The following is a 23,823-nucleotide window of genomic DNA, read 5'->3' as shown; positions in this document are numbered from 1 at the left end:
TCTGCAAATCAGCAAATTGGCCAGTTTACGTACAGAGATGAGCATCTATCTACCTTGTCTACGGAGTACGGATAGTGCAGATGGCCTTGCTACTTGTATGTGCTGTATCTCTGCGTGACCTTCCACGCCTTCTATTATTGGGCGCCAATGCGCGCTGAGCTGAGACACATAAACGTACGGATAGGTACGAATACATACAATCAGAAAACAGAGTATTGGCGAATATGTCAGGCTTCAATTCGCAGCTCACAGTTGCGTATCAAGGCCAGCATTCGTGGGTAAGGTAATTGCAGTAAAGATGAACTTGTGATATTAGGGCCAAGTCCGCCATCTGGCAATCGTTACTGCTCCGGCGGTGGATAAACTGATAATGGATATGACTGCACTTCCGCGGGCATATAAGCGCAACAGGAGATGGCGGAGAAATGGCTCGCCTCACAATTTAGCAACGGAAAATACCTCGCTGTTTGCTAACGTAGCTCAGTCCATTGTTATCTGAGCCGACGCGCCGAGCTCCCTGAACCACGCTAGTTCAAACGATAGAGGCCCTAGAGGAGGGGGAATGGGAGTGGAGGGGAGGGGAAAAGAGAAGACGTGTATGCGGACAGACGTAGGTACCTAGGTTAGTAGCTTGCAGCAGAAGGATACTTGCCGTAGCTCCCGTCCGGCCTCCGAGGCCGTAAACGGAGCTGTCTCATCAGGAAAAAGAAAAAAGAAAAGGAAAAAAATCTAGGTAGCCAGTAACTATGGGACTGCCCTGGACAAAGGGTAGCTCCCAGAGCCTACAGGCACTTAACCTGGCCTGGAGATTTTCCCGGGCTGTCCAATTCAGACTAGCTAGGTAGGTAAGGTAGAATAGTAGAACAACACCACCACCAGCCTCTGAACTACTTTTTTTACTCCATCGCCTCCGCTCAGCTTTGGACTTCTTTCTTGCATTTCTTACACCTTTTTACTGCCGGCGACAAGACTTACCATTCATTGATCGGTGTATTCGAATAGACCGAGGCGAATCGAGAACAGGGCTCGGACATAGCAACCACTTTGCACGGTCTTTTCAGCTCCAGCAAGTCGAGGCCTTATTTTTCGCCCCGAACTTAGTACCTAGGCCTTTTCTCAACTTCGACATCGTCATCGTTTTAGCGACCATCCTCAGGCGCAACTCCATATCTTGTATCTTGAGCCTCCTGCAGCCCCCGTACACGACATAGCCGACTCCATCCACGGCACATATCGCTCGCCGTCACTTTTATAGCAGTAATTGCCTCGATACCTCCTCCAGTCGCCAACCTGGCGGCCCTCGAGACCAAGCCTTTCGGCGGAGCATCGGAAGCTGTGGCCGCCATGGCCCAGCCAAGTGCAGACCCAGTCGAAGAATACGAGTGAGCACAACTCAACATCCTCTTCCAGATGGACACATACACCCCAGGGCCTCGAAATTGACTGGTTTTCGCACAGCTATGAATCTCTTCCGCCCAACTTCTCCCTGCTGCAGAACATGGCAGCAGGCGCCTTTGCCGGCATAGCAGTATGAAACCCTCCGACAAGCAATACGAGTTATACCGGGCTAATTTTGCGTCTTCCTGCAGGAGCACACTGCCATGTATCCCATTGATGCAATCAAGGTATGCTTCTAACCTGCACTCTCTCTACGCGTTCGTGCATGCTTCGTCGATCTCGAGTCTGACACAATTCTTAGACCAGAATGCAAATCCTCAACCCCAGCACCACACCGGCCTACTCGGGTGTCATTCGTAATACCGTTCAAATTGCCCGCACCGAGGGATTCTTCAGCTTATGGCGCGGCATGTCTAGTGTCATAGTTGGAGCTGGTATGTAAACCACGTCGTGGCCAGGCCTGTTAACCGTTGCTAAAATCACTTAGGTCCTGCGCATGCCGTCTATTTTGCAACATATGAAGCAGTCAAACATGCCATGGGCGGTAACCAGGCCGGTGTACACCATCCCCTCGCTGCTGGTAAATATACGATTTCTGCTCAGTTTGCGATCTGACAGCTACTGACTAAATCTCCGCAGCCACCAGTGGTGCCGCTGCCACTATTGCTAGCGACGCGTTCATGAACCCTTTCGATGGTACGCTCCCTACGCCGCAACCTTTCGAGCACCTAGAACATGACCGCTGACAACCTGTTACAGTCATCAAGCAGCGCATGCAGATTCAAAATTCGAGCAAGATGTACCGATCCATGCTGGACTGCGCCAAGTATGTCTACAAGTCGGAGGGCCTGGGCGCTTTCTATATCTCGTACCCTACGACACTGTCCATGACAGTCCCCTTTACAGCTCTACAGTTCCTCGCATACGAGTCTATTTCTACCGCCATGAACCCCGCAAAGAACTACGACCCCTTGACACATTGTTTGGCCGGTGCTGTTGCTGGTGGCTTTGCTGCTGGTCTTACCACTCCCATGGACGTCATCAAGACCATGCTCCAGACTCGCGGAACCTCCACTGACCCCGAAGTGAGAAGCGTCAACAGTTTTATCGGAGGCTGCCGCCTATTATATCGAAGAGCCGGTGTCAGAGGCTTCTTCAAGGGTGTGCGACCTCGCATTGTTACCACAATGCCCAGCACAGCCATCTGCTGGTCGGCATATGAATTTTCAAAGTATGTGGCATAGCTAAATCAAATTGGTAACCGAAGCTAATGTTTAAACCTAACCAGGTCCTACTTCATCAAGCGCAACGATGCCGCCTGAACATCACATCTAAGTCTTGGAATACTTGGATGACCAGACCTCAACTCTGCATAGATTTGCAACCATATTCGACGCCCTGCGATTATCTTCATGAGAGATGGCTTTGGGAGCGAGGACGCTTTAAAGAGCATGGATATGGGACTGAGACGGCTACAACGACAACATCCGAAATACTCTTGAACAAAACCCTTTTGATTCGACGCTTCCCCGATACGGCTCGAGCCCTTTATACGGAGGAACTCTACCGACTTTGCAAATGACCACGACCTCACAAAGGACGACGGTCAAATAAGGATCGAGGCAAGCGACGGATCGTGTACATAAAGAAATATCATCACTTCTTACGAACGAAAAAATCGGAGAGCGGCGACCTGAATGGGAAACGGACGAGTTATTGCTAGTGTTGATTCATGCAGTTAGACAGCGGAAGAGTGTTATGATAGGTTGCCTGTTGTTACTTATATCAAAATACTAAGCGGATATGCTTTGGCATCATACCTTTTCTAACGGGTCTTGATTCACACATTCATTACCTTGGATCTCGCATAAGCTGTGACTATTCCAATTGGAGCAATGGGTTTGTTCTGTTCCTCAAAGGTGGCAATGCATGTGTCCATTGCGATGTCGCTGTAGCGCCGACGTCGGCGGTGGTGACATTGTACCGAGGCCGAGCAACCACGCTTCATCTGGCTACTAAAAACTAGGCAAATAGATTGACATATTGATTTGATTTGAATATTTGACTTGCGGTATAAACATATAATTCTCAAGGTATACGATCTCACTATATACTGTTCTTGACGAAAGTGAGCGATCCGCGGAAACTCCGACGCCATTAACCCCTATACTCCTGTTGGGAGGACAGCCTCGCGCTTCTTGACCTCTAGGCAAAGATGTAGGTACCAGCAAAGACTCCCTCCCGATCAAGCAGAACTGTCTCTGTGGGTTGACCCCTTCGCTATGTAACTCCTCAGTAGTATCTTTTGCAAAACTTCAAAATCTGTCGCGTGCTTCCTAGAATCCAAATGGTTGACCACCGAACTGGAACTTGATATTGGGACCACCACCCCCACCGCCTTGCTGGAACATGAATGGATGACCACCACCCCCACCGAAGGGGTTGCCCTGTCCCTGGAAAGGGTTTGGCCTCTCTTGAGAGTTGGGATCATCGCCACGGTCGAAACGGGCACGTAACTCGGGGTCGCTAAGAACTTCGTATGCCTCGTTGATGCTGGCCATCTTCTTCTCGGCCTCTTCCTTGGGGATACCTTGTTTGGCGGCCTTGTCAGGGTGGAAGATCTTTGATTGCTTGCGGTAGGCCGACTTGATTTGGCGCTCGTCGGCGTCGTTCTCGACACCAAGCACCTTGTAGTAGTCCTTGGTCTTGCTGCGCTTGAGGGCAATGTGAGCCTTGTTAAGGATTGGGTTGACCTTCTCCTTCAGATCCGGGCGGATCTCGGCGGCCTTCTCAAGGGTAGCAATGGCGGCGTCGTAAAGCTCACTCTTGAGTTGAGCCTTACCCTTGTGTAGAAGACCCCAGAAAGAGTCAGGGTTGAGTTGTAGTGACTCGTCACAGTACTTGGGGGCTTCTTTGTGGCTTGACTACGGCAGAGTTAGTGATATGCAGGGATTGTACGAGGCCGAAGAACTCACCTCGGTGTATGCTTGACAAGTCATCTCGACCAAATTCTCCAGAAGCTGGATACGGGCGGTCTTAGGGATGCTCTTGTTCTTCTTAAGCTCCTCCACCTGATTTCGGACATCAGGCACCAAGCCAGAATCATCGGCAGTACCGACCAATGCCCTGCCCGCTGTAGTAGGCTGTCCTCGGCTGAGTTGTCCCTGGATCTTCTTGTATGCTTTCTCGACCTTCTTCTCCTGCTTGTGCAACTTCTTGCAGGTCTTGGAATCAGGATCTGACTGAAGACACTTCTTGACTTGTCCAATACCATTCTCCAGGTCACCCAAAGCGTAGAACGAAGTCGCCGAAATGACGATATGGGGAGAAGTGTCGCCAGGCTTCATGTGAAGGACGTGTTGCAGATCGCTGAGAGCAAGTTCGACATCGCCGAGCTCGAAGCGACAGTGCGCTCGGAGTTCACGCAGATGAGGAGATCGACTCGCGACAACGATTGCAGTACCGGCATGGCTGACACACTCTTCCCACTTCCCGCCCTTGCTAGCCATGTCAGCTAGGTGAGCTGCCAGCTTGGCCTCTTCCAGCTCGACAAACTCAGCCGACTTGGGAGTCTTTCCAGCAAGACCGTACTGGGCCTTTGCGGCATCCCAATCTCCAGCCTTGGCACGAAGCCTGGCGAGTTGAAGATGGGCTCCCTCAAAGCCAGGCTTGAGGGACAGGACTTTGTTGAAATCGTCAGTTGCCTGCGAGGTTCGGCCGAGTGAGAGATATGCGGTGGCCCGTTTAAAGAGGGAAAGGTAGTTCGTCGGGTCGCGGGCGATGGCAGCATCGTAGTACACGAGAGCTTCGCTGGTCTCGCCGCGGGACAGATGCGACTGCGCCTTTGTCAAGAGGTTCGAAACAGGGAGATCGGCCGGGATATCTTGCGGCGAAAGGGCGCTGGCAGTTGCGAGGAAGGCCGTAGCAGCCACCGCCAGCCCAGCAAGATTGAGATGCATCTTATCTTGATCAAGTTTGTTCGAGTCCAACCGAGTATACTATCGATAGGTCGAGGGGTAAATCGCAGGCGATGTATATATATTGCAATATGCTAGCAGCAATGCATCCACTTCAGTGGGTGCTATAGTTGACGACGAGTACACGACGCAACGATGGCAAAGTCTGCTTGAGTATAGAAGAATAGGGACAAAGAAAGAATGGAGGGTTTAGCATTGACAAGGGACAAAAAGGACAACTCAACTTGTTAAAAGAAGCCAACAACCGGAAAAGGCGACACCACTCAACTTAGCCGGGAGAGTTCACGTCTGTCAGCCAGGTACATGGATCAGTCTGTAATGCCATAGGTGGCCACAAGTACTTGTCTACCAATCCAGACGGAACCCCCCAAACTCGGGCCCGAGCCTACATGTCTAGCATGTTCTTCCTGCAGGAATTAGTGGCGGGCACTATAACTTAGTACACTCAGGGACCGAATCATTTCTGCCATAGCAGTTTGCAGGGGTTCCCACCTCCAAATCAATCAATTGACAGGGACTCGACCCGACCAGGAACGACAGGCACGGCCTGCAGCTAAGCTAGGGCCAGTGGAGGTTGCTTGTTCTGTGGCGTCACTGTCACGACCGCTATTGATTGATTGATTTGTTATTTGTTTTGTTGATGCACCTCAAACTTGGAGACTTCCACACCAAATCGCTCCTTGATTCACGTCAGAGATATTTATTGACCTGTCCTCTCACGCACCCAGCCATGGCGCATCATCGTCTCCTCAGCCAAGATTCGGCCATTTTCTCTCCGTCGGTTGCTCGTATCGCGGCTTCCACCGCCCGCGATTGGTCCTATATCGACGCCTGGCTCTCCTCCAAATTTCATCCTCGACCAGTCCCGTCTTTCGAGCGCAATAACGACACTCTCAAAGTCCTATTAGCCCTAGCCTCTGTCAACGAAGCTGCCGATGATGAGCGTAATCTGGTAGCCAAGTCTGAAGCAACTGCTTTGCAGGAGCTTACCGACTCCGAGAGGAAGATCGACAAGACCAGCCGGCCACTCAGGGAAGGCCTCATTGAAGCCGTAGAGCACAACCTGCCTACCGACGGCCACACCGCTCTTGATGCCATGGCCAATATGGCTCTCCAATTCGGAGTCGCTTTCCCAGAGCCCGACACACTAGGTCAGCGCATGTGCCAACTTCAGGCAGGCATCCATGATGCTGAACGGATGAAGGCCCGCGTCGAGGTTCTCCATAAACATATAGACGACGAAGCAGCTCGTGTAGAGGAACTTCTCAAAGAGCTACAGAGAGACGACTATCAGCCTCCGGCACATTTGGCCAAACAGAACCTCAATATGCAGCGCAAGGTCAAGGCATTGTCCGCCAAACTACCTGAGCTTCAAGACAAGGTTACTGCTCTGGCTGCATCCGCCGACACCTCGCACCCAACCATTGCCGACCTTGCTCGCGACGAGCAGGCATACTTGTCAGTGTTGTCACGAAAGAAGGAGCTTGACCTCCAGCTGGCCACGTTTCACGGTCTTCCTAGCAATCCAGATGTGGCCAGAGCAGAACTTGAAGAGCTTCGAGATCAGCTACGTTCCGTAGAATCGCAGCGTGATGCTGTCTTTGAAGGCTTAGTGGAACGTGAAAGTCCTGTTAAGCGACGACGCTGAGTTTGTCTTATTTGATCCTTGGCCTGATACTATACATTAATGAACCTGAACACTATCAACTCTACTTCCACATCAAGTCGACACACCAGACAAATAACGCTCAGTACCTATATAACCAAACTGAAATCAGTCGCTATGGGTTTCGCCGCCCTTTACCTGCCACGGCGCCACCCAATCTTCCAAACTGTCTACCCAACCCGATTCTTTTGGCCGGCACTGGGGGAGCGGGTGCTGGCTCTTTCTGGGGAATTGTTTGCAAGCCGACACCCCGTGTCTCCTTGCCTTTGACGTCTACCGCTCCGTCGCCAATGCGGAGTTCACTGACCCCCATTGGTGGGACTTCGTCACCGTCCATGTTGTTCTGACGCTGCGCGCGTCTAGCTCGTTCCTGCACACTTCGGAACTTTTCCAGGAGTTCAACCCATCGTATATTCCCCTCTTCCCTGCTCTTGAGTCGATTGGGTCTGTCAAAATTGGAGCTGCTTGTAGTTGGAGGAGCCCTGTCCACAGGTTAGCTTGCCACAAAAGCCAGTACATGCCACTGGGAGTTCAGAGCTAAGCAATCCTTGCCCAACACGCCCACAGTAAAGTAATCTTCAACTTACGTTCGAGGTGCCGCATGTAGATAACCAATAGAGCTGACGCTGTTGAGTCTGTTCTTCAGCGCAGCAAATGCCGAGGACTGCGGTAGAAGCATGAGAATACCATACATGCACTTGTATAAGTATGGGTACTTCTCAGGTTCCAGGAGTTGTAGTCTTAAGTCTGGGCGGGTTGTTAGTTCGTGTACGACAAGTGGATGATGGAGACTACGCTTACAAGTGAAGACGGGTGACTCAATGAGCTGTACTAGCTTATCTACTTGTATGAGCATGTTGACTGTCATGTCCAATTCACCGCTGAAGCGCGTCAGTTTGAGTAGCATATTCTGTTGCGCCCGGGCTTACAAGATCTGCAGCAAGTTGTAAGCTTGCTCATAGGCCTGGGCGAGCAAGCAAAGTGAGAAGGTGGCGACAGCATTATAGCACCATGATCGAAACAATGCCACAAATAGCGTTTGACCATCCTTGAAGTTGTCAGCATTCTTGTCTTGAATTGTAGCCTAGGAGGCGTTCCCCTACCTTTGTTTCAAGGTTTCGTAATCTTTTTCGAACGTCTGCTAGCTGTGGAGCAGTAATGAGGTTGTTGTTAAGGTTCTGCACCATTATGCTTGCAAATTCGACGTCTTCCTCTTTCTCAATGCAGTCTGCTAGTGTCCTGTAAATCCTCTCCGGGCTCAGGCTTAAACACAGTTGCCGAATGATGAGATTTCCTCGAGTTTCAAGCAGCTTTCGATCTGTTGAGAAAAGCTGTAAGAGATTGACCATGAAATTTGCAAAGTAGTCGTCCTCTGTATTCCTTGAGATTTGTGAGAGAAGCTGAAGATCCTTGGTTACTACGGCGTCTGAGGGATCGGATAATGTCTTCAGCAATGCTGGGAACGTGCCATCGTTGAAAGCGAGGACCTTTCGGGGAGCTTTCCTGTGCAGCATAATAAGCCACGTCAAGGCGGCCACCCGGGTCGCTTCATGGTCGTTGAGGAAGAGGAGAGTCAGAGAGTTGACGGCGGCGGCATAGTCCAGATCGGCTTGTGTCTGCGTAATGTTGATATCAGCGGGAGTCGATATCGAGCGGCCTTGAGCAGGCGTGGGACTACGGAGATCGAGGTCTCTGGAGCTTGATAGAGATGCCCTGTTGCTGTTGATGCCCTCGGCCCCCTTTTCTCCGGGAACTGGAAGTCGAGAGGTTGAGAGATGTTGAGGCGGCTGAACAGGAGGTGGCGGTTGACTCAACTCCGAGTCGTCTGAGAGTGAAACGACATAGTCCATCAGGCATGTGTTGACCCGGGTTGCTGCTTGATGAATGGTTTCTTTGGTGCTAGCCATAGCTGGGAGCATATGGGCGAGGATCTTGGGCGTAAAGGGAAGGACTTCTTCGGGGCAAATATCTAGAAATTCAACAACCCATCTTAGTGACTCGAGGAGACAATCCTCCTCTGATGTCATATTAGCCGTCGTCCAAGGAACTTCAAGGATAACAAACCTAGCGGAGAATCGAGCGTGGCAGTAAGTATCTGAAGAATCTCCTTGTAATTTATCTCGACATCTTGTCCAGGAATCCAATCCTCTCCACTATCGTCATCGTCATCGAGTGCGGCGTCTGAGTCGAGCTCATCTCCTTCCTCAAAGTCAGGGTTTATCGATTCGCTATCGATCGAGTCTTGTCGTTTCCGCTTGGCGCCCTCTTTAGACCGTTTGCTTTCCAAGATGCCCTTCTTTATACGCGCAATGCGCTTGATCTCGTTCAAAAACTTATCCAAGCAGGTTTGTGTGGCAACCCTCACATCCGAATTCTGGTCGGAAAGGAACTTGAGAAGACCTCCAAGGAAGTCCGGGAGATATGTGACGAGCTCCAGGTCGGGTATAGAATCCAGCAACGTAATCCATCCCACGAGGAACTGCCGAGTGAAGGGATTAATAACCCAAATGCGCTCTTTCAGGAGTGGAATGAAGCGAGGTAGGGAGAACGCCGTCGGCAAGTGAGAGTTCTCGCCCAGCGATACCTTATCATCGCCATCGAACTCTGGCGGTGCCTCGAGAATAGAGACGTATGAAGCAGCAGACTCAGATACAATATCTTTTACGAGTCGATCCAACAGTTCCGCTCCGTTTTTGACTGACAGCTCCGAGTCCGCCCCAAGCTGGCAAGCCCAGCATATCAGTATGGTTGACTTATCAAATGTGAAGCCCGGAGGGGAGAACATACCTTGCAAAGCTGATCAAAGATACTATTAAAATACACCAATATTTCTCCCTTTGCAACCTTGGCTATATTGTACATGGCCTCGCAAGCATAATACCTTACTCTTGCATCTTGGTCGGTGAAACATGCCAGGACAGGGGGAACAATCTTGGCGAGATATCTGGGTAGCTCCTGGCTTGTAAGTTAGATATAGACTCTTGGAGAAGACTGAGGTACTGGATCTCTTCTGAGAAGGCATCCAGCATTGAAACGAGAAGATGCCGTAGGTTGAAACGTACTGGACCAAGGGCAATAGCGGCGGCAGCGAGGCCTATCAAGCCGCCATTTCTGGCATGAGGCTGATGCACAGCGTACGCATAGTCGTTGCAAAGCTGCTCCAGAATATCATGAACTCGCTGATAGTCCTTGACACTGACTAGATCTCGAATAACACGTTCAAGCCTGTGGTATGAAAGTCAGCATTTGCATCTATGAAGCTTGAAAGCAATGGTATTAAGTCGTCGGACCGAGGTGTGACCTCTTGGCGAAGATGAAAGCAGAGCGCTATCAAGAAAATTGCTGAGAATATAATGGATATATATGATGGGAAGTGAGACATACTCCAGAGCCCCGATCTTACGTTTGTCGTAGAGCTTATCATTAAGGGCACGCTGGATGTTGGCATCCATAGCTGTAGCTCATTCACATCGTCCGCTAGGCGCGACGAGATAGCGGTAGGTACGTAGCTTGCTTGCTGGCTCAGTGGAGGTAGATGGGGTGACAGATTATCTAATGATGACAGAATAAGAACGAACGAGAATCCCTCATGTGGTAAAGAAAAGTAAGGAAGAGCTTAGTTTAAGCTTGGAGTTGTTGTTGTAGGTAGGAATTAAGTTCCAAAGTGGTTGGCTCGTTTGAGATGGAGCAGGGAATCTTGCTTCCATCCACGCACTGTATGGTAACCTGGACAGGGAAGGAGTAGCCCCACGAGTCTCGACTTTTGGGGGACGTCCACCTTTTAGGACTTTGTACTCCGTGCTCGTGATCTGACGTACCTACGTACCTGGTACCTACCTACCTAGGTAGGCCTTCGGACGCGTCTACTTTTGTGTTTCGACCTGTTGAACCTTGAGATTGAGTTTCATTTGTTTGTTGATTATGCATAAAAAAAACCTAGAAGAGTACCTACTTGCTATTGATCGTTAACTCTACCTTATCAGCTTGCTGCCTGTATGAATGAGACTCCCACTAACTCTCATCAAATCCGAAATCAATATATACTCTACTCTTATACCATCATCAGGGTCAATAACAAGTCCATTCTAGGACATGCATAATCATATCAACCTGCATCAAGATCGGAATGTCGTTCTCATATATGCACGCGTCCACGAATTAAACGCCTTAAGGCTTTATGCTTTCTGCCCCTCATCATGACCCCTCGTGCGACAAATCGACGTCACTCAACTACCACCACTGGCCCATGTGATGGGCGGCAAGCCCGGTTCTTCATCTGCCCAATGCTAACCTTGAAGCCTCAAAGGAACTCCTTCAGCGAGGCTAAGGGCACATTTCATCACCACTACAGCTTACAACGCACCATGTGACCAAGGCTTACTGAGGTTAATCAGAGGCCTCAAATCTGTGATGCCCAAACAACTTCTATCATCTGGAGAGAGCCAGACGTTACTCCAATAGCTAAATCAGAAAGCTCAATTCCCCAGATGACCCAGCAAGAAATTCGATGCTCGCGGGCTGTACCATGGGTCGCACACGCAAGGCACTTGTTTCCCCCCAGACCCAAGTCTCACAACTCCGGACTTTATGAGCTTCTAGACCAAGACTTTGCCCACACGCTGCCCTGTGGAGAGCAGAGTTTGCTTCCAACATAGGTACTAAGTCAACAATTACACCTTGTAGCAGTGACACATCTCAATATCTAAGACAATATCACGATTGTCGACGAGAAGAGAAAGTAAGACAGAAATATTCATAAATTCATCATTACACCTCACAAACGATCTAGCATGACAGTCCGTATCGGTCTAATCTAAGCAAAGCTTTTGACGATTTTGCAAACAGAAACCGGCGCATATATATACAGCAAAATGCCAGTCTGTCGGTCGTGTTTCGTCTAATGGTGATGGCCTGAAAGGTCCCCATTCTGAATCGCCTGCTGGCACTTAGCAAGGATGGCCGCCTGTCGGGAAACCTCTGCCAGCCTTCCAATAACCTGTTGGTTGCCGTTGGCGAACCCATACAACGCGTAAGGGATGTTGACCTCGTTACACAACTCCTGGACGAGCTTCTGTGTCGCACGCAGATTATGGCGCGGTACGCGAGGGAAGAGATGGTGAATAACCTGGAACTGAAGTCCTCCATGGAAGAAGTCAAGCCACTCAGGACAATCAATGTCCATGGTGGTTCGGAGCTGTCTCTGTGGGAACGACTCCTGAGGTCCCAGTTCGACTGTGCTCATGGCAAAGTGAGACAAGACAATCTGAACATGGAGAGGCGAGGCGGTGATGTTGCTGATCATGACAAAGTAGAATCGGGTCCAGTTGTCAGGGAGAAGATTGTATACCAGACCATAGCCGAACCAGGTCCAGAAGAAAACCTGTCCAATGATCTCAAGCCACCAGATAACCAAGCCAGGCCCCTTCTTTGGACCTCGGCCCATGATGAGGTGGTCCCATGAGAGTCGGTAGAGGTTGAAACGAGCCAGTGCAAGTAGTGGGTAGTAAGTCCAGGCCTGAACTCTAAGCAGAACTTTTGCCACAGCATCATAGGCCATAACTCTCTCGTAGTATGTTGATCTCAAGCTGCCTAGAAGACGGTGAGAGACGGCAAAGAGAGGCATGTGCTCAATATCAGGGTCGTGCTCCGGCGCATTGGTAATAACGTGGTGCACGTTGTGATTACGCTTCCACCATCCTATCGACAAACCTCCCATAAAGTCGGCGATCAGGGCTCCGATGCAAGAATCAATGAGGTAGCTATGAGTGATACCCATATGCCCAGCATCGTGGACTGTGAATGAGAGTTGATGCCAAAGGGCGCCCAGAAGAAAGGCACTCAGAGCGTACCATTCGTGGCGGAGACAGAAAGCTGAACCGACCGCCAATGCAGTGTATCGAATGAATTCGATTCCATAGGCCTTGTAGTTGCAGTTGTAAAGCCCTGTGTCGTAGACCTTCTGGTGGAGCTCGCGATATTTGGCAACGATCGTGGCTTGTGTTTCCTTGTCGGGAGGAGGGTACTTGTCGAGGTCGAGGCTGATATGTTCGCGAGTAATGGTATCAAGATACGACATGCCATCAAGATCTGGCTCTTCTACGCTAGAAGCAGATGATATCGAGGGCGCTCGAGCTCCGTCCTTTTTGTTCGTCTTTCGCTGTCTTGCCCCGGCGGTCTCTTCCTCGTCGAAGACTGGTGATGGGACACGAGTTGACGGAGCGCTCGAGTCTTGGTCTTTGTGGGATTCCCCCCCGGCGTTAGCTCGTTCAATTTCTTCGTGTGTACGGTAAACGCCTCCCTGGATAGGCGGCAGGAAGTTCTCCCAAGTTCCTTCAATCCGACCGATGCGATAGCGCAGGACTTTCTGGCGTGTCTCGAAACAGTGTAGACTACTCGGCAGATTAGCATTGACCCCGTAGACGCAGGATTTGTTTGTAGCCTACGCATCGATTTCATCAGAAGCATCCTTGCCCACCATGTGAAGCATAGCCTTATCACCTCCGGGGTGATAGGGCATCCAAGCATCCATCTTAATGACTTGGTTATGGAATATAGTGACATGCTTGCCTTGAGCGATCAAGGCTTCAATCTCGTCCCTGGTCATAAGCTTTGGTGTCTTCTCCGGCGCATTACCTGCAAGAGGCGGCAGGCCTGTAACGACAGCACTATGGGCCATAGTGAAGGGCAGAATGAAACAGAGGAAAGAATACCTCAGACAACAAAACTGCTAGAAAGAGTGTGGAGGACTCTGCTGCACCCAACAACAGAATTGTCCAGGGCTGGGTGTCTCCAAGCGAGGGATGAATGGGGGAGTGCCCGAGGTTTAAATGTGCAAGTTAAAAAGGGGCCGATTTCAGCTTGCGGTCGAATCATATGCAGCTCAATTCACCGCATCTTATCAGTTCCTTCGGCGAAGTGCGTGCCTTTTCCTAGCTCCGGCAGTGGTGGAGCGGCGCAGCTGGTAGCACACCTCACTTCTGTCAAAGTGACCCGATCTCCGCTGCAACAGAGGGGCTCCAGCTATGATTTACCCCGCCACCAGTTGGAAGGCCGCCTTCAACAAAGGGCCCTTGTCAACATGGACTTCCAAGCTTCCATCTCGTACATCCCTAGGCCCCTGATTTCAGCAATTACTGTTACAAAAGGCTCCGTCGCTGCATACGCAAGTCTCTGTCCCTGAGTCTAGGCACCCAAATTAGATACAGGCAGCGGCGACTCAATCGAGACACAGGATCTCCAACCTGGTGGAGATATACAGAGCAAAGCAGCGTGGATCATCAATACCATGTTGCTTTTGATCAGTGACAACGATTGACATCCGTATTTCCGCTATTGTGAAGCTCTTCGGGTTCCTTAGACCCCGTATTCACCGATTGGTGAGCTCAGATGCTTTGCATTCTCCATCACTCACAACAGCATGACTCAATTGGTCCTTTCACTGCCAGCTACAACTCAAAAAGTGTCGATAATAATAACGGGTTTGGGGAACATCAACTACCTATATTCATATTCCTCAGCGCTAGCCAGATCCCTAGCTGGCTCCTGGTCGAGAATGAGCTGATCTGGTGTATCCCCTCACAAGAACCTTTCGACTTGAACAACCTTGTAAATCCACCGTTGCAAACGGGTTCGGGGCTAGTGTCCCTCGAGGGGCCTGTGTGAGTTGAAGTTGTTCGATTTGCATTCTCGAATTCGTATTCGATTCGTTCGAGTAACTAATAGGTTCATGAAAATGAGAATAATATCGGAATGGAGCGCTGGTCTCACCGATCTATCTCTCCCTTTCTTGGTTTTTGTTCTCAATACTACACAGTTTTTGAATGCTTTGGTCTAAAGCTTGTCCTGACTAACATGGTACATCAACTTTTGTAAAAGAGTCAAGGGTTTATTTAGCCAGTCGATTCGAAAGAGAAACTTTGTTATTCATCATATAATTTGTATTCTTCTTTCACGCAGTGCAAATAATCTTGGAACGCAAGCAACGCATCCTGCCATGTGATTTCCAGGCATCATGCTTGAACAGACAGAATTATTACTAATTTACACAACCCAGAGTCCCAAATGCCCCGGGCTCTATCCCGTTCGCACTATCCTGTTGATGCCTCCTCTTGACTCTGTGTCATCTTTTTCATTATGTTCCTCAAGCATTGCTTAGAAGTGGATGGCCTTGGCGTGAGTGGCCATGGCAGCCTCCTTGAAGGCCTCGGCAAGTGTGGGGTGAGCGTGGCAGGTTCGGGCAATATCCTCACTGGAAGCACCGTATTCGAGAGCCAGAGTACCCTCAGCGATCATCTCGCCAGCGTTGGGGCCGATAATGTGAACACCGAGAATGCGGTCAGTCTCGGGATCAGCGAGCATCTTGACCATACCCTCAGTGTCCTGGTTGGTCTTGGCTCGAGAGTTGGCAACGAAGGGGAAGGTTCCGACTCGGTAAGGGATGTTCTGGTTCTTCAGGTCCTGCTCACTCTGGCCGACCCAGGCGACCTCAGGATGGGTGTACATAACGGAGGGAATGGCACCATAGTTAACATGACCGTAACCCTTCTTGATGTACTCGACAACGGCAACAGCTTCCTCCTCAGCCTTGTGGGCAAGCATAGGGCCGAAGGTGACATCGCCAACACATCGGATGTGGGGGATCTTGGTTCGGTACTCGGAGTCAATGATGACACGGCCACGGTCGTCAGCCTCGAGGCCAATGTTCTCAAGGCCGAGGCCGCCGGTGTAAGGTCGTCGACCAATGGCAACGAGGACGACGTCGGACTCGATCTAGAAGTGTTTGTTAGAACTGTAGGTAAAACAATTGGATTTGATACACATACAGATTCGGGCTTGCCACCCTTAGCGGAGTCAACCTCAAGCTTGACCTTGTCGCCAGACTTGTCGCCACTGACAACCTTGGTGTTGAGCTTGAACTCGAGACCCTGCTTCTTGAGGATCTTCTGGGTGTTCTTAGCGATCTCAGTGTCCATACCGGGGCCACCAATCTGGCCGAGAAACTCGACAATTGTGACCTTGGAGCCAAGTCGCGACCAGACGGAAGCCATCTCGAGGCCAATGATACCACCACCAATGACGGTCATGGTCTCAGGGACCTGCTCAAGAGCGATAGCACCAGTGCTGGTGATAACACGCTTCTCGTCGATCTCAAGACCGGGGAAAGGAGTGGCCTCGGAACCAGTAGCAATAAGAATGTTCTTGCCGCGAACGCTGGTCTCACCGCCCTCGTTGAGGTCGACCTTGATCTCATGCTCGTTGACGAAAGAACCAGCACCCTTGATGTACTCGACGCCGTTCTTCTTGAAGAGGTACTCGATACCCTTGGTGAGACCGCTGACGGAAGTCTCCTTGGCCTTCATGAAGTTGGCCAGGTTAAGCTTGACCTCGCCGACCTCGATACCGCGGGCCTTGGTGTCATGGAGGATCTGGTGATAGAGATGCGAGTTGTTAAGGAGAGATTTTGAGGGAATGCAGCCGACGTTCAAACAGGTACCGCCGAGGGAGCCACGCTTCTCAATGCAGGTAACCTATAGGAAGATGAAAAGATTTGGTCAGCCAATTCTGTCCGCTTAGTGGTTCCCCGTATAAAACCAACCTTCATGCCCTCTTGTCCAGCCTTGATAGCAGCGACGTAGCCAGCAACGCCGCCACCGATAACAACGAGATCCTTCTCCTCTGCAAGAAATTCTGGTCAGCGGGTTGTTCGGCGTGGTGTTCCGACGAGCTCGGAGGCAACATACCAGCTGAAGAGGCATATCCACGGCTGAATCGCGACAGCGAGGAGGAAGCGACGACGCTGGGGAGCCTATCGATCAGGAAGACACATTGTTAGTTGACGAGCCATATTTGCCTCGATGACGGATTGGTCCCAACAGAAGCGGACTTAAACAAGCTTCTCCTGGATCCATTTGTCGCAAAGCGCATTGTGGTATTAACGTACGTAGACTTCTGGAAAGCCGGGCGAGCAACAGCTCGTGATATTAAGCGACTGGAAAGCATGATGTGGGTTGTGTGGGAAAGACAATGGAGGACAGACGGATTGTGGAGAGGAAGGGGGAGGATGAGGTAGAAAAAGTCGACGAGGTTGAGGTTGAGGCGTTGCCGCAACAAAGCTCGTCCGCCGTCTAAAAAGCACAGCCCTGGGCAGTTCAAGTCCAGTAAGGCAAAGCACTGTAATGCACTACAGGGAGCTTCGGCAAAGAGAAGCCCGCCCGTTTATCAGGTAATTTTTTCCTGGACGTCAGCCGACACGTTGACACGATTGGTCATTTCTTCGGTGAGGGGGCCACCTACAGCACCCTCACCTCCCCTCCGCCGCTCCGCGTGCCCCGTAAAGCTTTTGCTAGGTCTCGTTGGAGAAAACTGCCCCCTGGATATATATCTCCGGTCCCATTGTCGAATGGCATTGCATTATATCTCCAACTTTTGGATCCGTTCCCGGTTTCAGTGGTGGTTCACGCTGAGTCTTGCCTGGGAATTCGGGCATTTCGTCCCAACGCACGCCGAAACGGTTCTCCCCAAAGACTGATGTCGCTCCCAACCACAACCTATCTCGCCTCTTGCACCTCCGAGGACCCGTTCCTACCCGGTCGCCGGACGTCAATTGCCCCTCGGGATGCCGACGTCACTGGAAGATAAAGCCGCTCATATACGGAGTACATTGCCGGTTCACCGAGATAGATGATTGCTAATAAACATCATGAGTCTGGACTCTGGACTCTAGGCTCTGGACTCTGGACTGAATCAGGCCGCGGAACTTTGTAATACTGTCGCCTCCCTGAATTATCTATCACTCTTATCCCATATCCTACACTTCTATTGCCGCTGGGCGCACAATAATCTGCGCCTTCTCGCAAACGCCCTCCAGCTTTTTCGACTCCTTTGCGCTGACCAATTTCGTCCTCCGGACCTTCTTCCGTATCATCCAATGTATACCAGCAGCCAAGCCTGGCAAGTCTCGGGCAACACCAAAGATCTTCTTTAGCTTCGTATCTTCCTCTGTGCCCTTCTTCTTGCTCCGGCATTCCTTCAGAAGAGCAAGTATGAATAGCTGGACAAACATCGATGTCCAGTGGTTCGCCTCAGGAAGTTCTAGAGGCTTCAAGATGGCAATATTCAGTGTTCCATCCGCAACAAGTGCCGCATAGAACTTGGCCACATTGGCGATGCGTCTCTCATCTTTCATGCGCTCAGCATCAGCCGACTCATCCTCCTCAGGAGCTTCGCCGAACATGGATTCTCCGAGACTCCTAAAGATTTTCCATAATCGATCTTGGATCGCAAACCTGATTCGGCTGTTACTCAGACAGGCCTTTCCTCCCACAAGAGCGTAGTAGGGGTTGTATTGCATTTCGCTGCCTACACATTGCACTAAGACAGTGGCGAGGGCCAATTGGTCATCCTTCTTGAGCCGCAGGTTGACAAATTGTCTGTAGGCGTGCTCAAAATTGGATGCCGTCATCAATGCTGTGAAAATCGCAATCTGGGCCGTTCCACTCAACCCTTGAGCGCGAGCCTTCTTTGGGTAATCAGGCAAAACGATGTCCATGTCCTCATGATCGCTCATTTCAGCATCAGATACATGCCCCTTTTTGCTTTTATCTAGGAGAGTTGTTGGTACACTGGCACCAACCAACCACCATTTACCTCGTGTCTCAGCTCCCTCAATGTCGACCAAGCCTACGCCCATAGGAGCAAGCCCATCGAGCCGTCGCGACTGAGACTTGAGCTCCCCGAGACGCTTCTTCATGCGTTGTACATGTTCTGAGACAACGGTAAAGTCCAAGCCTCGGGCCTTCTTTTTGCCCTTGGTGAGGTCGGTGATGGTTTCAACCATGAACTTTGTGCGAGCTGAGATATTGGTGTAGCCCACTTTCGAGACGGACTGGTTAAGGACCCCAGAGACGTGCTTCAGCGATTGCTGATCATCCTGCTTCAACATTCTGCCAGCCATGCGACATATTCGCAGAAGAAGTTCGACGTTGATCTCATTCAGGTCGCTGAGAAGTCTCTCCATGTAATCAAAGATGATCTTGCAAGTGACAACCTCGAACACGTAAAGTTGTGAAAGCAGTGTCAAGATATTCGAAGCTTCCTTTTGAATAGCGGATTCAGCGTTTTGCCCCTTGCTCGCTTGCTCATAGTGACCGCCAAAATCTTCCACGATACGGCGGATTGACACTGAACCAAAACTCGACCCAATAAGCCGGTATATGGCAGCGGCAAATCCACCGGTGAGGACAAAGAACTGATCAGGGAGGCTCTCCGGCTTGGAAATCTGAGCCATGATCGCATCCGTGATAACATCTGTCACATCACCACGTGCATTGTTTTGGTAAAGCTCCTCCACAGACTTGACAATGGACAAGATGTTGGCATCTGTAAGACGATTGATCAAGCCTTGAACTTGTTTCCTAAGTCGACTTTTGCGCTCCTCTTCTGAGTTTGCGGCTCTGCGTAATGAAGGAGGGACGTATTTCGCAACCGTAACTCCAGTAGTGGGCGCGACATAGGGGTTCTCTCTCTGTCGCGGTTGAGCTGGTGTGGTGTCTGTAACATCATCCTCTTCGTCGTCGTTATCAAAGTCACCTCCATCTTCATCGTCTTCATCAGTGAGGTCCATGTCCTCGTCGTCATCTCCAGATTCGTCGTCCAAGCCCGTATCATCATCTCGTTCCTCATTTTCGGGCACGTCGCGGACCTTTTGTCGGCCTGCAGGCTCTACTGTCTTTCTTCGCTTGGATGCCAGCCAATCATCATATTCACTCTTCCTCTTTTTATTGTCATTGTCGTTGTCGCTGACGTCTTCTTCACCGCTAAGATTCCCTAGAAGATCACCAAGGCCATCCTCCCTGAAAGACTGAGGTAGTGATTTTCTTCCCTTCTTGATACCTAGCTTTCGCTCAAAGGCCTCAATCTCGGCGTCGTCCTGGGCCAGTCTCTCCTGCGCGGCCTTCGAAACACCCTTCTTCCCACTCTTTGCTTTTGTGTTCTTTTTCTCTTCCTCTTCCTCGTCGTCGTCGTTGTCGTCTTCTTCGTCGTCCATCAGGTCATCCAAACCATCGTCTTCGTCCAACGAAACGTCTCCCGCACCGTCCTCGTCCTCGTCTTCGAGATCATCTTCATCGTCGCTAACCTGCTTTGGAGATCGTGACTGAGACTTGTTCACCTGTTCCTTCCTCTGCGTTGTGTTTGGCCTTCTCTGAGCATGATTTATATGCTGTGGCCGCTGTGGAGTTGCTCTTGCATAGACGTGGGTTCGCTTCTGTACCCGTTGCGCTTTACGTTGCTCTTTTCTTGACAACTGTTGTCCCGCTCTCCTAGTTCCATTGCGCTGTGGTTTGGGTTCTGGAACATCCAAGCCCATACGCTTGAAAAGTTTCTGCTGGAGCTCTGGCGCGGACGTCATCTTGCCGGAAGTATAGCGGAAGAAAAACACCGGGATGCTGCAGGGTTACAATCCTGCAGTTGACTGAATTTTAAGCAACGATCTGGATCCTTGATGGTGGTTGTGCCTAATTTAGCAGGCGGTTAAAGAAGAGTATTGCGATTCTGGCGAAATCTTCTCGAAATCTTGTCGCAATACTGGTCTGAGAATTGTAGATGACTTGGATCATTATGCGAGTTCTCCCTTTAGGATTGAATAAATACGCACTGAGTCTTTCAAGTCTCTTTCACCAGCTCAGAGGTGATGCAGAAAAGAAAGGATATTCTGCCGGCAGAAAATATCTTCAAATTGGAGGTTTCGAGAGACTAAGAGGTACCTGAGTGGCAGTGAGTCCTCCACTAAAGCTCAGGTATCGATTTCACCGCCCGATGTAAGCCACGAACGATGCTGCCACAACCTGCGCCACACTTGAACCCCGACATGATGGCGGGGCACAATGTCAACCTCAATATTGGTTGGTCAACACTCATCTCTCAATATACATCGACTTTTGACAGTCCCATAACCCATCACTATGGCTGACTCTCATATGAGCCATGACGAGGTGAGTCTGCATTGCCTTCTTCATATGAAGACAGGCCCGGACGATCGTCTGGCAGCTTTGTTTCTGACATCGTGACAGTTCTTCGCCAAATTGGGTGAGCTCTTCAATCATCGTAAGGGCAGCGACCATGGCGCCATCTACTTGAGCCAGAAGCGACGTACGTATAAATACCTGCCGTATCTCTCATCCCGCTAAGAAACCTCTCAGTCACCTACGGTCAAGACATCCCCAGTCCCTCAGAAGAGGAACCCTCTCCAGATATTCACCCTGGCAAGCCTCTGCCCCTCATCATCAGGGCAACAAATGGCAAGGGCAAGAAGAATCGCTCCAGCAAAGCTAAGCTTTCAACAGTCGTCAACCCCGTGGATCTGGAGGCTTTCTACGTTCGTTATGCCGACGTGTGCAAGGCTGGCATGACAGCCTTGAAGCCTAGAGACAGAAGCAAGAAGAAGGCCAAGGCAAAGAAGAAGAAGGCTGCTGCATAAACGATTTTCTTTTCACTGTTCAATGTTTGTGGTGTCAGGCATCAAAGGTTAAGGTTATATCATGGATTAATGAATGATCATGTTATGCGATGCCCAAACACGTCCCCAAGCAACCATGACTTTGAATTATTTCTACAAAAGGAAGAGTAAATATTACACGGAGCCGCGTAACAATCCAGTTCCGTCAGGAGCGTATGCGCGTTAGGTAAATTGAGCAAAGTTTGGGAAAGGGGCTAAGCCCTTTAGCACACCTTGCCTGAACTGAGCTGTCCTCGGAAAGCGCCAGGAACAGCAAGGCTGGAGTGCGAGTCGGCGAAGAATTTCTCGGGGTTCTTCTCAATCTGCTTGAGGGTGAAGCCGACACCAGTGTCTTGGCCGTTCTGAATCACGCCGGTGCGGAATGGACCCTGGAGACAGCCGACAGCGTTGCGGCTCTTCTCGTCGCCGACGGGGTTGGGGAAGGCAATGCTAATACCAAGTTAGCGCTTCATAGATCTAAATGCGTATAGATCCGTGCCATCAGCTTACCGTGGAGGTCCCGATTTGCCCTTGGCAGCCTCGTGGATGTGGGTGGCAGTGTTGGCGGGAGACTGGTAGTCACCTCGGAAGCCATACAAGGTGATATTGTAGCAGATGACATCTTCGTTCGAGTTGATGCCAAACTTGAAGAGACCCTTGCTACCCTTCAATCCGCCAGTGTACTTGTTGTCTGCATCGACAACCTGATTAGGGGTAGCGAGAACTTCCCAGATAGAAGTGAAAGTGAAAGGGATACCTCCCTTAGGCTTAAGCAGACCAAGAGCGCGCTTCTCGTGATCCATGTCGGGGGTCGGCGAGGCAGCGGCGAGGGTGCTGAGAGCAACAGCAAGGAGAGAGAACTTCATTTTCGCGGTGGATTTGGCTGGAAATGTAGGGCAGAGGGAAAGATGTTAGGGATTAGGGTGCAAGGTTGCTCTGTGAGTGAATACTGATGAGACTGGTAAAGACTTTCAACGAGGAGAGTAGGTGTTTTTATAGACATTCCGCTACACGATGACGACACAACACCTAGATTGAGCGCATTGTAACAACTTCATACATTAATTATTCGTAGTATCGTGAGGGCCCCTGGGCAATCCTCTAATCTATGGCAACATACACCAAGGATTCCGACCAACAAGTCGCCAAGTATAATAGCTCGGTGCCCAGATACGCCAGAGTAATCAAACGATGTAGGGAGATACCAGGGAGGTATTCGACCGCATACAACGTATGAGCCAAGTCGTACTTTCTCCAAGGCGCCTGAGCGACACCTCATACAGAACTAATTGGGATGACTTACCAAGCATCTTGGGGTTGAGCTAATCTGTCACACAGCCACACGGCAGAGCGACGCCAAGGGATCTTGATCTACCAAACAACACACAACGGATACATCTGTTCAATGGTAGATGCTTTCTTGAATCGGTTACGTATACGAGATGCAGTGGTAGACATAGCTCCGGTGTAGCTCTACACCGGTTAGTAGTGACGAACGACAACCTCCGTTAGCCCAGACTTGGTACTTACTAACTTAGATAGTGCATCTGGCAGACCTGCAACCTACTCTGAGTACGGTACTCGTTATTCTCCTCTTGGTCAAAAGTAAGGCTGCCAAGGCTTTTTGGTATCGATGAGGAGTAAGGCCACGGATGCGCCAGCTTCCGGCGCAGGAAGATCGCTAAGACAAGCTTATTTCGAAGCTTAAAAAATAACCTCCGCTATTGGTCGATTACACGTTGGTGGCCATCGTACAACGAGCGGTGGGACTGGGCAAGGGAGAATGGCTAGCCTAGCTAGCACACCTTGAGCTTTAAGGAGGAATGGCTATGAGCTTGGCAGATGTCGATCTAAGCTCTTAGGTTACGGCAAGTTGACGATCCGGCTTGGAACACTAACAAATTCAAGAGGCCACGCGCCTTCGTGTGAGACAAACACTTATGGACTTTCATCAAACCTTGGTTCGATGCTGGTGGCCGAAGACTATCGGACCTCACATTTTTCGAGTCCGCTTGTCTCGGCAACCTTCATTCTTGACCCTTCCGAATACTCACCGTCAGGGGCCTGCCTGTTGTCCAAGTTTCCAAGTTCCAGGAACTAGCAAATACCTTTCGCCCTTGATTCTGGACTTTCCGGTTTTCAACTTGCATACTCAGAGAACAAGGTTGGCAAAGAGTCCGTAGACCTAGGAACCGAGAGTGAATACCCTCAACCTTGGATCTCGATCCTTCTCTAGATCATAGGTTACTGCTGTTTGGAAGAGGACATGTCAACTCCAAGTCGATATG

General features: G+C 50.4%; 9 protein-coding genes; 3 read left to right on the top strand and 6 right to left on the bottom strand.

Annotated features, from left to right (window-relative positions):
* Positions 1–1,344: 1,344 nt before the first annotated feature.
* On the top strand, positions 1,345–2,720 carry FFUJ_13644 (MRS4-like protein; the record flags this gene model as incomplete). XM_023576353.1 has 8 exons in its annotated part: positions 1,345–1,382; positions 1,459–1,528; positions 1,590–1,625; positions 1,700–1,832; positions 1,886–1,978; positions 2,038–2,094; positions 2,158–2,629; positions 2,687–2,720. The coding sequence occupies 8 exons, from the start codon at positions 1,345–1,347 to the stop codon at positions 2,718–2,720; spliced, it is 933 nt and encodes a 310-aa protein (XP_023429514.1).
* A 1,014-nt stretch (positions 2,721–3,734) lies between these two features.
* Positions 3,735–5,357, bottom strand: FFUJ_13643 (related to tetratricopeptide repeat protein 2; the record flags this gene model as incomplete). XM_023576352.1 has 2 exons in its annotated part: positions 3,735–4,322; positions 4,374–5,357. 2 exons carry the CDS (start codon positions 5,355–5,357, stop codon positions 3,735–3,737), a joined length of 1,572 nt encoding a protein of 523 aa, XP_023429513.1.
* A 748-nt stretch (positions 5,358–6,105) lies between these two features.
* Positions 6,106–7,023, top strand: FFUJ_13642 (uncharacterized protein; the record flags this gene model as incomplete). The annotated part of the gene is made up of 1 exon (XM_023576350.1): positions 6,106–7,023. The coding sequence occupies one exon, from the start codon at positions 6,106–6,108 to the stop codon at positions 7,021–7,023; it is 918 nt and encodes a 305-aa protein (XP_023429512.1).
* A 133-nt stretch (positions 7,024–7,156) lies between these two features.
* FFUJ_13641 (probable enzyme activator VAC14) lies at positions 7,157–10,493 on the bottom strand (the record flags this gene model as incomplete). XM_023576349.1 has 9 exons in its annotated part: positions 7,157–7,523; positions 7,629–7,788; positions 7,843–7,922; positions 7,971–8,089; positions 8,145–9,058; positions 9,106–9,763; positions 9,829–9,996; positions 10,104–10,266; positions 10,426–10,493. The coding sequence occupies 9 exons, from the start codon at positions 10,491–10,493 to the stop codon at positions 7,157–7,159; spliced, it is 2,697 nt and encodes an 898-aa protein (XP_023429511.1).
* A 1,445-nt stretch (positions 10,494–11,938) lies between these two features.
* FFUJ_13640 (probable delta 8-sphingolipid desaturase) lies at positions 11,939–13,717 on the bottom strand (the record flags this gene model as incomplete). XM_023576348.1 has 2 exons in its annotated part: positions 11,939–13,430; positions 13,485–13,717. The coding sequence occupies 2 exons, from the start codon at positions 13,715–13,717 to the stop codon at positions 11,939–11,941; spliced, it is 1,725 nt and encodes a 574-aa protein (XP_023429510.1).
* A 1,475-nt stretch (positions 13,718–15,192) lies between these two features.
* Positions 15,193–17,040, bottom strand: FFUJ_13639 (probable LPD1-dihydrolipoamide dehydrogenase precursor; the record flags this gene model as incomplete). XM_023576347.1 has 5 exons in its annotated part: positions 15,193–15,810; positions 15,864–16,568; positions 16,637–16,716; positions 16,782–16,846; positions 16,982–17,040. The coding sequence occupies 5 exons, from the start codon at positions 17,038–17,040 to the stop codon at positions 15,193–15,195; spliced, it is 1,527 nt and encodes a 508-aa protein (XP_023429509.1).
* Positions 17,041–17,848: 808 nt separating this feature from the next.
* FFUJ_13638 (related to SGD1-involved in HOG pathway) lies at positions 17,849–20,449 on the bottom strand (the record flags this gene model as incomplete). Its single annotated transcript, XM_023576346.1, has 1 exon — positions 17,849–20,449. The coding sequence occupies one exon, from the start codon at positions 20,447–20,449 to the stop codon at positions 17,849–17,851; it is 2,601 nt and encodes an 866-aa protein (XP_023429508.1).
* A 553-nt stretch (positions 20,450–21,002) lies between these two features.
* On the top strand, positions 21,003–21,517 carry FFUJ_13637 (uncharacterized protein; the record flags this gene model as incomplete). XM_023576345.1 has 3 exons in its annotated part: positions 21,003–21,032; positions 21,111–21,189; positions 21,240–21,517. 3 exons carry the CDS (start codon positions 21,003–21,005, stop codon positions 21,515–21,517), a joined length of 387 nt encoding a protein of 128 aa, XP_023429507.1.
* Positions 21,518–21,759: 242 nt separating this feature from the next.
* Positions 21,760–22,401, bottom strand: FFUJ_13636 (uncharacterized protein; the record flags this gene model as incomplete). XM_023576344.1 has 2 exons in its annotated part: positions 21,760–21,985; positions 22,046–22,401. 2 exons carry the CDS (start codon positions 22,399–22,401, stop codon positions 21,760–21,762), a joined length of 582 nt encoding a protein of 193 aa, XP_023429506.1.
* Between the last annotated feature and the right edge of the window lie 1,422 nt (positions 22,402–23,823).

Source organism: Fusarium fujikuroi, chromosome FFUJ_chr04, assembly GCF_900079805.1.
Source record: "Fusarium fujikuroi IMI 58289 draft genome, chromosome FFUJ_chr04".
NCBI classification, from domain to species: Eukaryota; Fungi; Ascomycota; class Sordariomycetes; order Hypocreales; family Nectriaceae; genus Fusarium; species Fusarium fujikuroi.
This window is presented reverse-complemented; position numbering and strand designations above follow the sequence as displayed.